The 15,393-nt window shown below is 41.5% G+C and overlaps 1 protein-coding gene across 1 annotated transcript; it reads right to left on the reverse strand.

Annotated features, from left to right (window-relative positions):
• Positions 1-10,342: 10,342 nt before the first annotated feature.
• Positions 10,343-11,410, reverse strand: LOC132185359 (uncharacterized). Its single transcript, XM_059599143.1, has 2 exons — positions 11,226-11,410; positions 10,343-11,108 (listed from the first exon to the last, which is right to left on the reverse strand). Exons 1-2 carry the CDS (start codon positions 11,408-11,410, stop codon positions 10,343-10,345), a joined length of 951 nt encoding a protein of 316 aa, XP_059455126.1.
• Between the last annotated feature and the right edge of the window lie 3,983 nt (positions 11,411-15,393).

Genomic DNA, 15,393 nt, shown 5'->3' on the forward strand with positions numbered 1-15,393 from the left:
TTTTTTTTTTTTTTTTTTTTTTTTTTTTTTTTTTTTTTTTTTTGTCTTCCTCTTTTTTCTTCTTTTTCTCTTCTTCTAAAGAAAGTCATTCTCCTCTCTTCCTGTGCTCGGTAGAAGGACGCTTTGGAGAGGTGACCTTCGACGTGAGTGGCGTGGACCCTTCTCTCTTCGGGCTCCTCTGAAATCGACGAGGTTGTTGCTGTCCAAATTAAACGGGGTCTCTCTCAACTAGTCTGCTAATCACATTTTGTAGCAGGTGTGTTTTTCTTTATGGTTTTGTTCCTCTAGTTCTCCTGGTTGTTTTCGGATTCTTTTTTTTTTTTTTTTTCTTTGCTGGGGTCTTGGTTTTGATTTATATGCTTTGTTGTAAGCGATCGAATCTTTAGGATTGTGTGACTGTAGATAGGTTTTGCTATTTTTTTAGTTAATATTTGTTGGTTTGATTTTGATTGATGATCGTTGATTTGTAGCCTTTATTGCATTTACAGGTATAGACACTACAAGAAATTAGGTCTTTAGGGGTGACTCAAAGTCGCCCCTAAAAGTCCTAAAGTGGACGCTGTTGACAACAGCGTCCACTTTTCGACCCTAAAGGTGTTGACGCTAATAGTCCGACCCTAACGATAAAATGTACGATTATCAGCGTCCACTTAAAGTCGACCCTAATGATCACTTTTAGCGTCTACTTTATCGACCTTAAAAGTCGCAATGTTTTGACCCTAAAAATGATGTAAACAAAAGCTATAGACGACGCTAATAGTCAACCATTAGCGTCTACTTTTAGTCAACCATTAGGGTCCACAAAGTAGACCCTAATGGTCCTAAAAATAAAAAATAAAAAAAATAACTATTAGCGTCCAAATCAAAGTGGACGCTCATAGTTAACCATTAGCGTCCACAAAGTGGACCCTAATGGTCCTAAAAAAAATTTTAAAAAAATTAACTATCAGTGTCCACTTAGAGTCGACCCTAATGAGCACTTTTAGCGTCCACTTTATCGATCCTAAAAGGCACATGTTTTGACTCTAAAGATGATGTAAACGAAAGAAGTAGTCGACGCTAATAGTCGACCATTAGCGTCCACAAAGTGGACGCTAATGGTCCAAAAAAAATTAAAAAAAATTGACTATCAGCGTCCAAATCAAAGTGGACGCTGATAGTTAACTATTAGGGTCCACAAAAGTGGACCCTAATGGTCCTAAAAAATAAAAAAATAAAAAATTTGCGATCGATCGCACTCCAAGTGCGATCGATCGCAGCATCAGTAGGTTTTCGACATTTTGAGGATCGCAACATCAGTAGGTTTTCGAAATTTGGCGATCGATTGCACTTGGAGTGCGATCGATCGCAGCATCAGTAGGTTTTCGACATTTTGAGATTGATCGCATTTGGAGTGCGATCGATTGCAGCATCAGTAGATTTTCAAAATTTGGCGATCAATAAAAATAAGTGGCATTTTTAGGGTGATATTAAAAATAAGTGGCATTTTTATACAATTTGGTAGTTCGAGAGGCTACTTTAGTATCTTTTGAACATTTTAGGGTGATATTGCAAACGACTGGTACTTTTGGTGGCTTTTTTATATTTTTTCCAAAGAAAAAATATACTTCCAATTTTTTAATTTTAATTTTTTTTATTTATTTATTTTAAATTTGTCTCTTATAATATGTTTTTATTATTATAATATTAACTAAAAATTTTCGTTTAATAAATTTTTATGATAAAGATCATTAAGTTGATATTTATCTTATAATTAATTATAAAATAATACAAAATCCAAAGGGAATATAAGATCAATATAACTAAGGCACTAAAATAATATAAAAAGCTAACAGTTCAATTGAATGTTCGATTGAACCTTCAATTGTATCCAGTTTGATTTATCAATTGATCATACCACAGTCAATCGAACTAATTCAGTAGGATCGATCAGACATTTGATTTTATCACGATCAATCGAACTAATTCATTAGGATTGATCGGATGTTTGATTGATCATTTAATCATATCGCGATCAATCGAACTAATTCATTATGATCGATCGGATGTTTGATCGAAGGATTGATCCTATCGCGATCAATCGAACTAATTCATTAGGATCGATCGAATGTTTGATCGATCATTTAATCATATCACGATCAATCGAACTAATTCATTATGATCGATCGAATGTTTGATCGAACGATTGATCCTATCGCGATCAATCAAACTAATTCATTAGGATCGATCGGATGTTTGATCGATCATTTAATCATATCACAATCAATCAAACTAATTCATTATGATCGATCAGATGTTTGATCAAACGATTGATCCTATCGCGATCAATCAAACTAATATGTAATAGTATCGATCGGAATTGATTTTATCAGATGTTTGATTGAACCTTCAATCATGTCAAGTTTTATTGATTGTATCCCGATCAATTTAAGTAATGCACTAATATAATATAAAATGCTTAGAGTTCAATTCAATGTTCGATCGAACATTTAATTTGTTTGAATTTTGTTCGATTATTTGATCTTATCACGATCGATCGAACGAATGCACTAGGTTGGACCAATTGGATGTCTGATCAAACATTCAATCTCAATTGTTTCAAGTTTGATCGATCATTTGATCATATCATGATCGAAGTTGTTGTACATTATGCAATAAAAATTAAAAAAAATAATAATTGCATCAAATATATATATATATATATATATGGTGATTCCGTTATTGCGATCGATCGCACTATGGGTAGTCATATGAGGGAAAGTGAAAGGAAGAAAAAGACAAAATTTAATTGAAAAAAAAAAAAATTCAAGAAATTTTTTTTTTTTTTTAATAATTTTTTAAACTTTAGTGACATGTCAATATTTCACACGTCATTAAAGTTCGAGTAGTGACACCTTGATTTTTGACCTGCCACACACGTCACTAAACTTTAATAACGTTTCACTAATGAGTAGCCACTAAAAAATAAGTTTTTTGTAGTGAAGTTGTTAGAAGAAATAATTACTTGCTAATTGAATTTTATAATATTACCGCTGTTGTAAATTAAAATTATATAATTAAGCTTATTGTACCTTTGCCCAACAATAATAAATAAATAAAAAATCATGTAGTTTGTTGAAGCAGTTTCCGGCACGGCGAATTCAAGGGGATCCAAGTCTTCAAGCTACGCCTCTTGTGGTTCGCCTTTCTGTAAGTCTTTTAGTAAACCTGTAAAACCAAAGTACATGTTAAGAGGATACACCGGGTGTTGGCCTACGGTTCCTCCTCCGATGCTTAAGTCGTTATGTATATTAGCTTAGGATGCAAATTTGTGGTCCTTCATACCTTCGAAGTGAGGCCTTTTATAGTTGAACATGCGCAGGTGGTTATGATGGCCAGGCGGAGGATCCAGGATTTGGTCGTAATGGCAGGAAGGGTTAAAGCTTGTGTTCCCTCTCTTTATGACCGGTAGGAGGCCGTTACATACGTTGATCCAAGAATTGCCTGTACTTGCGAGGTGGCTTTAAGAGCAGGATCGTAACTGTCCCGGTGATCCTGCTAGGCACGGGCTATCTATGTATCCGGATGTTAAGTGCGGGAGGTTCACAGTGATCCCATGCTTGGACTCTTGCTGTCCGAGAGCGTAGGGGACGACGTTGTATTCATTGGTTTGCATTGGACGCATTTGGTGAGCCCATTTAGATGTACTGAGCTTTCATGGGCTCATGGGCCCTGGACCCGTGGGCTTGGGTTGACCCATGGGCTCGGGCAATGGGTTTATCTGTAACAGTTACCCCCCGAATTCCTTCTGCCGAGACTTCAAGAGGAGAAAATTCAAACTCTTGATCTTTTGGTAGTGTTCTTTTTCGAGGGTGGGCCGTTCAAGTGTCTTTCCCTGCTCAGTTCCCTGTAGCCTTTTTTCTTGGCGTCTTAACCATTTATGGAACCTGACATTCGCACGTCCCGGACATTTCAAGATTTGTTGCACTCTTATGGTTTTCAAATCTTTTGTCTTTATCCACATAAATGCGCCGTTGTTTGTCCACGTGTTATGTTGAGTGTGATTCGAAAACTAACGAAACGGATTCCAATGTGCGAACGGTGCCAATGGTTGCATTTTTTGAAGGGAAAGTTGGCTTGAGACTCTTCGGTTCAGGCGTGACTGTAGGCTCATGATGTTCTTGCATTAAATGCCTTGCCCCTTTGCCGAGGTTTCTTCCCCTATAAAGATTTCGCCATTAATCTTCTTCGTTTAAGCCTTCTAGATTTTCATCTGTTTCTCAAGTCTTAGCATTTGATTTTTCCAGTAGCCATGTCTTTTTAGAAACTTCTAGTACAGGTTGACGAAATCGCCGATGAGCAATCATTGGAGATTCCTCTGATTCCCCGCTCAGGAGGTTCTTCAGCCAGAGTGCTTTCGGTTAGTGAAGGATCTCCTTCATCCTTGTGCCTAGATTTTCCACGTCAGCAGAGATCCTACTTCTCGATGGAGGATGAGCTTTTAGCGACCCAACAGGGGCATACTGAATCAAAGTTGGCCAATGCTCATCTTCAGACGCGCGTCGACGTTGCCAACTGGGACGGCCAGGAGTTGGCGAATCAGGTTACGGAGGCGGAGTCCACTGCTGCCCGATTGGTTGCAGAAAATGCGAAAATCGCAGAGGAGCTTTCTAAGGTTCGGGTTTCTGAGGAGGGATTTCAGAAACTTTCCAAAACGCTTGAGGCTCAATTATCTCATTCGGAAGATGCTCGTGACAAGCTTGCAAGTGATTTGGAAGCTTCCTGTGCCAGGTGTGATCGGTTTCACCAAGGGTACCGCTATTGGAAGGTTAAAGTGGTTCGTTATCTTGCGGAGTTGTCATTTATTCCTTGGCTTAGGGACTTGTTGTGGGCCCGTGAATTTCATGGGGGTTTTGAGAATCATCTGCACCTTACCGTCTGTAGAGATCAGTTCGGCATCGACCCTGCCACAGTGGAGTCGAATTTCTTGGAGGTGTCAGCTGCTGCTGTTGACGAAATGGTCGACGTAGGCAGGGAGTTGATTCTTGATGCCTCGGAAGTCAATATGTATGGGTTCCGCCCGGAAGTGAATTTACCCCCCAAGCGTTTTGGTCCCAAGATCCTTGTAGATGACGATATCGATGAATCCCAAAGTTAAACATTTTTGTTTGTTTTGTATATGGACTGTTACTCTTTTTTGAACTATTGTTGGTCTTCTTGATATTTTTTGGATGCTTTGAATGCATATCTGAACTATCTTTGATTTTTTGATGTTTTGATGTTTCCGTGAACCTTTGAATGCCCTTATTGTTGTATTTTGCGGTCAGGTGTCCTACCCCCTGTGGTTGAGGGTTGGAATGTATTGTGATCATCGGTCATTAAATACTCCATTAGTCTTTTGGTATCTGTCGTTTCAGGTTTCGGAGTTCATCATTATTGCAGGCACGACCTTCGATGGCTAGACACGTGGTGCATCACCGTTTGGGTTTCCCAACCGATTCTACGCAGGATGTCTCTTCGCATTTAAAGGTGACCTTTCGTTTTCCAAGGGCTTATGCACTATAAATATCTTATTGGGTTGAAAGAATTCTCATTCAACTAACTGCACTTCTTTCTCTTCAATTTCTTTCCTTATGGCTTCTATTTCTTCATCTGGGAGTTTGGAGACAAAGTCATCGGCTGCTTCTGCATCCTCTTTGTTCCTTAAGGGTGTGGTGTCTTCATCCCACCCGTCGACTGCGCGACCTCATTCTCGTGCTCCTGGTGATTTCGAGGCGGAAATTGCCGAATTACGCTTGCTGTTGGAGGCACAGGAGCATTGCTTGGTGGATCGCTCTAATCAGTGGGCAAAGTTGACGGCCGACATCGAAGTGAAGGATTATCAAATAGCCTGGAATGACTGGCAGCTTGAGTCACAAGATCGAGGGATTACGGATCTTGAGGCTTATCTCATTAGTATTCACGAGAAAAGACGGGAGAAAGCCTTCGATTTTTACTTTGCCACCCAGCTGTTTTTGAAGGAGGAAGAGAAGTGTCGAAGACTTCGCAGGAAATAACGACTCTGGAAGGCTAGGGCTCTTGAGAAAAATGGTCCACCTACTGAAGGTCACCTTCGGTAGCCTTCGATATAAACGACAATGGCCCTTCGACGGCTTTAATTTTCTTGTTTATCATATTCCTGGGTGCTTGCTCAAATGTGATCTGTACAACGTCGCTTTAGATGTAGAGTACTAGATCGAACCTAGACGTGATATCTTTGATGTAGTTAGATAAACAAGTAGCCAAGTGTCTATTGTAACTTGACCTTTCATGCAATTGTTCTGACTTGATCTTTTTGTAATTGAATCTTCTTGTGGTGCAAAGTCTTAAATGAAATGGTTACCTTTGACTCCTTTGTTATGTTGTGCTGTGTCTTTTTGTCTTTGTTTGTTTGTTTTGCCGTGCTTGAAAATCTCATGTTTGATGAATCCTCGGTCTTCCTGGTTAAGAGCCTAGTCTGGGTTTGTTAAGGGTTTACCCCCCGGTTCCCGAAGTGGGAATTTTTTTTGCTGAGGGTTTACTCCCTAGTTCCCGAGGTGGAGATTTTTTTTGCTGAGGGTTGACTCCCTAGTTCCCGAGGTGGGAGATTTCTTTTGCTGAGGGTTTACTCCCTAGTTCCCGAGGTAGGGATTTTTTTTTGCTGAGGGTTTACTCCATAGTTTCCGAAGTGGGAGATTTTTTTTGCTGAGGGTTTACTCCCTAGTTCCCGAGATGGGAGATCTTTTTAGCTAAGGGTTTACTCCCTAGTTCCTGAAGTGGGAGATTTTTGTTTTTCGTTAAGGGTTTTCTCCCTTGTTCCGAGTTGGGAGATTTTTTTTTTCGTTAAGGGTTTTCTCCCTTGTTCCGAGGCGAGGATAATTTTTTTCGTTAAGGGTTTTCTCCATTGTTTTGAGGCGAGAAGATTTTCTTTTCGTTAAGGGTTTTTTCCCTTGTTCTGAGGTGAGGAGACTTTTTTTCGTTAAGGGTTTTCTCCCTTGTTCCAAGGTGAGGAGATTTTTTTTTTTTCGTTAAGGGTTACTCCCTTGTTCCAAGCTTACTGCAAGACAGGGAATTTGTCATCAGGCCCAATGGTCGTTTTGACCAAGGGTTCTCTGACGCTCAAAAGAGTCGCCATAAATTGATCTTTATAAATAATCATGAATTACAAGAAATGAATGCAATGGAAAATTATTGAGAATATTTTTTTAGGTGCTCAGCATTCCAAGGTCTCGGGAGTGGCTTTCCTTCTGCATTCTGTAGGTAATAGGCTCCTTGTCTATGGTTTCGAATGACTTTGTATGGTCCCTCCCATGTTGGTCTGAGCTTTCCTGCCGCTTGACCTTTTTGTTGAAATATGTAGCTGTTCTTTGTTGATAGGCTGCCATCATCGCTTGAGCATCATCCCTCTTTTCCTAGAGCAAATCCAAGCTTAGCTTTATTCCTTCTTCGTTTATCTCGGGGTTGTAATGCTTTACTCAGAAACTGATCAAGCCGATTTCCACTGGGATGACTGCCTCGGATCCGAATGCCAAGGAAAAAGGAGTTTCTCCAGTTGTTTGAATAGTTGTTCTTTATGACCATAGCACCTCTGGAAGAATCTCTACCCATGCTCCTTTCTTGTCTTCAAGTTTCTTCTTCAGAGTTTTCATCAGAGTCTTATTTGTTCCTTCTACCTGACCGTTGGCCTGAGGATGTCCGGGAGATGAGATATAATTTTTGATATGGAGTTCGGCACACCAACTTTGGAAAGGTTCGCAATCGAATTGTTTTTCATTGTCGGTTACAAAAGCATATTGGGATACAATACCGACATACGATCGCTTTCTAGAGGAAATTCTTTATGTTTTCGGTGGTTATAGTTGCCAATGCTTTTGCCTCTGTCCACTTGGTGAAATAATCAACAGTAACCAAGAACCGACACCCTCCTTTTTTCCGTTGGAAGTGGGCCCACTAAGTCGATCCCCCATTGTGCGAAGGGCCACAGGGCCGAAATTGGGCTTAATTCTTCGGGTGGATTGGCTAGCATTCTGTCAAAGCGTTGACATATGGCGCAATGCTTTATCATTTCATGGGAATCTCGGTTCATTCCCGGCCAATAATACCCTGCTCAAATGGCTTTATGGGCTAACATTCTCCCTCTCGAGTGGAGGCCGCACACCCCCTCATGAATTTCTATGAGCACGTATGCAGCGTCATCTTTGGATAGGCATTTGAGCAGAGGGAGGGTGTAACCCCTTCGATACAGAACACCATGAACTAGCGTGTACCGTGCTGCTTGGATGCGGATCTTCCGTGCAAGTTTGTTATTGGATGGCAGCTTGTCTTGCTTGAGAAATTGTAGGATGTCGCGGCCCTAATCTGGACACAGCTCTCTCTCCTCAATACACGCTACTTGATTCGTTTGGCCAATTGAAGGTTCGGTTAGCTCCTGGACTGGGTGATCAACCGTTATGATTTCTTCCTCGGTAGCGGAGCCCATACGAGCTAAGGAGTCTGCTTGCAAGTTTTCTTCTCTAGGAATCTTCGTAGAGGTTACTTTGTCGAAAGATTCCATGATCTCCTTCACCTTTGCCAGATATTTCTTTATTTTGCTTCCCCAAGCCTCGTCTTCGTCCCGAACGTGTCCGACCACTACTTAGGAGTCACTTTTGACTTCCAAGTTCTTGACTCCCATTTCCTTTTCCATGTTCATACCGAGGATCATGGCCTTATATTCAGCCTCGTTGTTGGTGGTGCTAAATTTCAGCTGTACAGCTGCTTCACATTTCTCACCATTGGGTCCCTCAAGCACAACTCTGATCCCGCTACATTTCCGAGTTGAGGACCCGTCCACAGATGCTAGCCATGTCTTTCCCGGAATGACTCCTTCTTCCTCGGAGACGTCATAAAATTCGGCCAAAAAATCAGCTAATGCTTGCCCTTTTAGGGATGTTCTTGGATGGAATTCTATGTTGAATTCTCTGAATTCTATGGCCCAATTGACTAATCTCTCTGACAAATCTAGCTTTTGCAGGATTTTTCGTAACGGATACTTAGTCAATACCTCGATTGTGTGCACTTGAAAGTATGGCCTTAACCTCTAGGCGGATGTGACCAAAGCGAATGCTAACTTCTCGATCCGCGGGTATCGTTCTTCAGCACCATGTAGGGCTTTGCTAACGAAGTAGACAGGCTTTTGTACTCCTTGCTCTTCTCGGATTAAGGCCGAGCGTATAGCTGATGGTGATACCGCCAAATATAGGTATAAAGCTTCCCCTTCGACCGGTTGGCTCAGTAGGGGTGGGCTGACTAGGTATTCTTTCAATTCCTGGAAAGCTTTGTTGCTTTCTAGACTCTAGAAGAAGGCTTTCTTCAGGATTTTGAAGAAGGGAAAACACTTGTCGGTCGAGCGAGAGACGAACCGATTTATTGCCGCTATTCTGCCTGTCAACTGCTGAAGCTGCTTTGTGCTTTGAGGCGCTTGCATGTCCAGGATTGCCTTGATTTTCTCGGGGTTAGCTTCAATTCCCCTTCGGGAGATGATGAACCCAAGAAACTTACCGGAAGAAACTCCGAATGCACACTTAGAGGGATTGAGCTTCATCCTATAGTGCCTTAGCATATCAAACGCCTCGGCTAGGTCTGCTACGTGATTGACCGCCCATATGCTTTTCACCAACATATCTTCTACATACACCTCCATATTTCGCCCAATCTGCTTTCGAAACATTTTGTTGACTAATCGTTGGTATGTAGCTCCTACCTTTTTCAATCCGAATGGCATGACTCGGTAGCAATACATATTCGTGTCAGTCATGAAAGCTATTTTTTCTTGGTCGGACTCATGCATGGAAATTTGGTTGTATCCGGAGAATGCATCCATAAAGCTTAGCAGCTCATGTCCCGAAGTTGAGTCCACAAGATGGTCGATTTGAGGCAAGGGATAGTTGTCTTTGGGGCACGCTTTGTTGAGATCTGTGAAATCAACACACATCCTCCATTTCCCGTTTGACTTCTTCACCAGCACCACATTCGCCAACCAAGTGGTGTACTGGATTTCCTTGATGAATCCGGCTTCATGCAATTTTTTGACTTCTTCAGCGGCTGCTCCACTTTTTTTAGCCGAGTATCCTTCGCTTCTATTGTACAGGTTTGAAATTAGGGTCAGCGTTTAGCTTGTGCACCATGACTGAAGGTGCTATTCCGGGCATGTCGTCATGACTCCAGGTGAATACATCGCAGTTACTATGGAGGAAGGACTTGAGCTCTTTCTTGGTGATTGGGTCTAGTTGGGACCCAATTTTGATAACTCTGTTGGGTTCGCCGATTGAGAATTCCTCAAGATCTTCGACCGGTTCACCGCCCTTTAATTGTTATCTTTCCTCCTTGCTGGTGTTCCCCGGGCTGGAATTTTTGGGCATTCTTTCATAGAAATATTGTAACATTGCTGAGCTGCCCATTGATCACCCCTAATTTCCCCGACTCCGTGATCTGTCAAGAATTTCACCTTGAGGTGTGGGGTTGATGTGATGGCTCTTAGTTCATTGAGAGCCATTCTTTCAATAATGGCATTGTAAGCAGAAGGTCTGTCGACCAACAGGAAACGAACCATTATAGTTGCCTGTCTTGGGTATGACCCGGCTGTGACCGGTAGCTCAATTGATCCGATCGGCTGTACTTGTTCCCCCATGAATTCCATCAAGGGGTAGTTGGTTGGGACGATTTTCTCCTGTCTCAGATTTAACTTCTTGAATGCAGAACGATACAGGATGTCTGCTGAGCTCCCATTGTTCACAAGGATGCGATGGACGTTATGATTCGCCACCGTTTGGGTGATAACCAAAGTGTCCGTGTGTGGGTGCGAGATACCCAGGTAGTCCACATCCGAGAATCCGATCACCATCTCGGTTCTTCGGGACTGCTTCACGGGCCTCCTGACAGTATAGACTTTGTGAGAGCCTTCCAGTTGTCGGGCGTAGGCCTCCCTCACTCTCCTTGATTCTCCTCCCCCGGCGAATCCTCCAATTATGGTGCAGATTTCCTGGAGGTTAGCTTGATGTTGAGGCTCATGGGTTGGGCACGTTGGCCTTCCTCGGTGCTCTTCTCGCCTTACTCTCTCTTCCCGAGGATGCCTGTCATGGTTCCAGTGATTAAAGCTTCTGCTTCGGCACTGTTCTTGTAGTTGTTGATTCCTAGGAGGATGGTAGTTTATTTATCGAACGAAGTTTTCCCAAGGTGGAGCTGCTCACCTTTGTTTTCCCAAGAATCGCACAAGTTTACCATTTTCGATAAACTTTTCAATTAGGTGCCGCAAGGCGATGCAGCCCTCTGTGTATTGCCCGTTGACCTCGTGGAACTCACAATACCGATCTGAGTTCTGATTCTGTGGCGCCTCAGGAGGTCTTCGATATTCTGGATCCTTCTTGATCTCCATCAAGACCTCAGAAATGTTGGTGTTGAGTGGAGTGAAGTTGTGATTACTAAACTTCTTCTTGAAATGCTTTGGGGCGTCGAACCCCAGTAGATCTTTCCTCTTCTTTTCTTCCAGCTTCTTAGGAGTCTTTCAGGCCGACCTCATTGCCATCAAGGTCTTCTCTTCATTAATAAACTCCTCTACTTTATCCAGTAGCTCCTGGAGGGTGTTTGGTTGCTGATAAGCACCGAATGTTGTACATTCAAGCCCCTTAATTTGCATATGTTAATTCCTTAGCGTTGTTATTTGTTTGATTTTGTTTTGTTTTTATGTTTTCAAGTTATAAATAAAGATGCAATTAATTCCATTCATTTTGGGCTTAAAAGCACACTTTGAGAAGACCTAGAAGATATGATTAAGCTTAACCAATCATGGTTAAATTTAATCAAATAAAGGAAAGGATTAATTCGAAATTTCTCAAATTGGAGTCAAAATCGGATTGGATTCAATTTGAGATTCTGCATACGTCTCAGTATTTTGGCCATAACTTTCAGTTCAAATATCCGATTGAGGTGATTCACGCGGTACTGGAAAGATAACTCAAATTTCTACAAATCACTATGAAATATAATTTTCTTAATTCGGAGCGCCACATTGTCAAAATTGCCCTGCAAGATAGGAACGCAATTCTGGGCGAATCCTATTCCGATTTGGACTTAGGTTTTCTTTATCATAATTGGACTTGGACTTAAATCTCCGAAATTTATAGGATTCCTAGGGCTTCTAGGACTCTCCTAAGCCCTATAAATAGGCCTCTAAGCATTGAGAAAAAACACACCGCTTCTAGAGCAAAAATTCAGTAAAATAGTCTGTGGAGCTTAGGAGATCATGAGCGGCTAAACCCCTTCGTGGGGTGTTGATGTAACCCTATGGTTTGATTGTATTTAATTTCTAGATTTTTAATTTATGCATGTTGATTGTATAACTATGAGGATTGCTACAATTGATTTATGTTCTTCATATTAAATGCAATTGTTCTTAAATTTCAATATCAATACTTGTGAAATTCTTCTCTTGTCTTAGAAAGTATTTTACTTTTATTGAAATCAAATCATTCTTATTTTCTGTGATTATGAGGATGATGGTTATACAATGGGTTTAATTGACATATGATCAATAGGATTTGATAGGCCATACCTAGGGAAGACGGGTTGTACTACACCCTAGTTTAGTGTAATTTAGGTAGACAGTCCGTGCCAACCGAAGATGGGTTACACTTATTCATTGATTGTATGTATCCTGTTATAGAATTTGATAATTTATACCTAGGGAAGACGGGTCGTACCGCGTCTTAGTAGTTAGGTGGACGATCCGTGCCAACCGAAGATAGATTATGCTTATTCTTTAATAAGGTAGTTTCTTGTTTATTTATAACATGCATAGAATGAATTTCTGGGATTAATTATGATTAACCATTGTTGTGCGGATAGAGGTGAAGTCAATCCCCTACACTCTCTCTCTTATTTTAAATCTCTTTTATTTTCATGCACTTTAGTTTTTAAAGAAAATCAAATCAAATATCTCTTTTAATTAAGTTGATTTTAATCTTTTAATTTTGATAATTAAACCCCTGCAGTTCTTGAGGTTCGACACCCTCAATATAGCCCTATCTTACGGGATTCGTTCTATTGCGAGTGGTAATTTTATTATTGATATTTTTGGTCACAAAAATACCACATCAATTTTTGGTGCCGTTGCCGGGGACTGCTTAACGGTTTTATTGTCAATTTTTAAGGATTAATTTTAGCTTGATAATTTATTTTTCTATTTTAATTTTAATTCTATTTGGTATTTGTTTTTAGAATTTGTAAACAGGTCCGTAGCTGCCTTCTTTGTGACAGCGATCGAGTGCAGCCCGCGTGCGATCGAGCGCACAGACGCACTCCAGCAGCGCTCGAGCCCTCCACTCCTGCACTCACACCCATCTGCGGCAGTATGTTCGAGCGCACCCTCCCGTGCGATCGAGCGCACTTGCGGCATCCTGCATCCAGACCCTAAGTGCACACTAAGGCCGTTTGTGAGCTTGTTTGTTTTATGTTTTAGCTTAATTTTTTCTGTTTTCTTTTAAATTTCTGTTTAGTTTATGCTAGGTCGTCGTTCTTTATCTTTTCCATTAATTTCTTGCGACCTTGAAATTGAACGCACTCTTAGACAAATTAGATCCCAAAAGAACTCTAATTTGCTAGAAGAGCGTTCCACTGAGACCATGGGGGACAGTAACCATGTAGCATTGCAAGATCACTATCTTCCTACCACTTACACTACTCCCACATGTCTCCGGTTGCCAGAAATTACGGCAACCCATTATGAAATTAAGCCTAGCACTATATGAAGTTTACCTTCCTTCTTAGGGCTTAGCACTGAAAACCTTATGAATTCCTCAGTGATTTCGAATCAATCTGTGAGACCACTAAAATGAATGGATTCACTGAGGATGCCCTAAGGATGCGTCTTTTTCCTTTCTCCCTCAAGGAAAAAGCCAAACATTGGTTCCAGTCCTTAACACCCAATTCTATCACTTCTTGGGCTCAATTGCAACAAGAATTTCTTAAGAAGTACTTTCCCATAGGCATGACCAATAATACTAGGAGAGCCATTACTACATTCTCCCAGTACGAGGGAGAGGATTTCCATGAGACTTGGGATAGGTTGCAGACCTTGCTTAGATCATGTCCACACCACGCTGTCCCAAAATGGCAACTAGTGCAGTGTTTTTATGATGGCCTGACCGAGTCCAATAGAAAAATGGTAGATGCATCATGTGGGGGGACATTCATGTTGAAAAGTGAAAATGAAGCATGGTCTATGTTTGAAAACTTAAGTAACAATTCTCTTCAGCAGGTTTCCGCCAGACGAAGGGCACCAGCACCTAAAGCACCTAAGACGGAGAGTTTGTATGAAGCAGGCCATTCCCCAAACATAGCCAACCAAGTAGTTGAGGCTATCACCAAGAAGCTAGATCAAGTTTTGATGACTGCTGGTTTTACTCCTAATACTGCTCACATGCACACACCACATAAATCTTGCTCATTTTGTTCAAGTCCTATGCATCATGAAAATAATTGCCCTCTTGCTGGAAATTATATTGATGTTGCTAATGAGCAGGTTAATGCAGCTTTCTTCAAACCAGGTAATGATCCGTACTCCAATTCCTACAACCCCGGGTGGAGAAATCATCCCAATTTCTCATGGAAGAACTCAAATTCGGGCAACTCAGCCCCAGGGCCATACAATCAAGCTCAATCCAACAGGCAGCCTTACCAACCTCAATCCACTTACCGGCCTCCACAGCAGCACTACCAGTCTCCATCAGAGTCTAATTTTGAGGATCGGATTCTAAAAGCAGTGAATGAGCTAACCAGCGAGATAAAGCAGTCAATCAAATCTCAAGAGGAAAGAGTAAACTCACATACGCACTCCATTGCCAAACTAGAAGCTCAAGTTGGACAACTTGCCAATACCCTCAACAGGAGGGAAGAAGGAAAGCTTCCAAGTCAGCCAGTGACCAACCCTAGGGGACTATACGTGGTAGAAGGAAGCACATCTCAGCTGGAGCAAGTTCAAGCCGTCACCACATTGCGAAGCGGAAGACTGGTTGACAATCATGTGGAAAAAAAGAAGGATGAGCAAATCGAGGCCCCACAGAATCTGCATCAGGACAAAGGTAAACAAGTAAGCATCGAGGCATCTTCATCATCTACCCCCACTCCTGAGGTACCATATGAGCCTAAGGCCCCTTTCCCAGAATGTCTCAAGGCACCTTCCCACTTCGGGAAACAAGGAGAGAAGATACAAGACATGATGGAAACCTTCAAGCAGGTTCAAATCAACATCCCACTCCTTGAGGCCATCAAGCAAATTCCAGCCTATGCAAAATTTCTCAAGGACCTGTGCACTCAAAAGAGGAAGAATCAGAAGCACATTCCCAAGAAGGTCATTCTCAC

Source organism: Corylus avellana, chromosome ca6 (assembly GCF_901000735.1).
Source record: "Corylus avellana chromosome ca6, CavTom2PMs-1.0".
Taxonomy (NCBI): domain Eukaryota; kingdom Viridiplantae; phylum Streptophyta; class Magnoliopsida; order Fagales; family Betulaceae; genus Corylus; species Corylus avellana.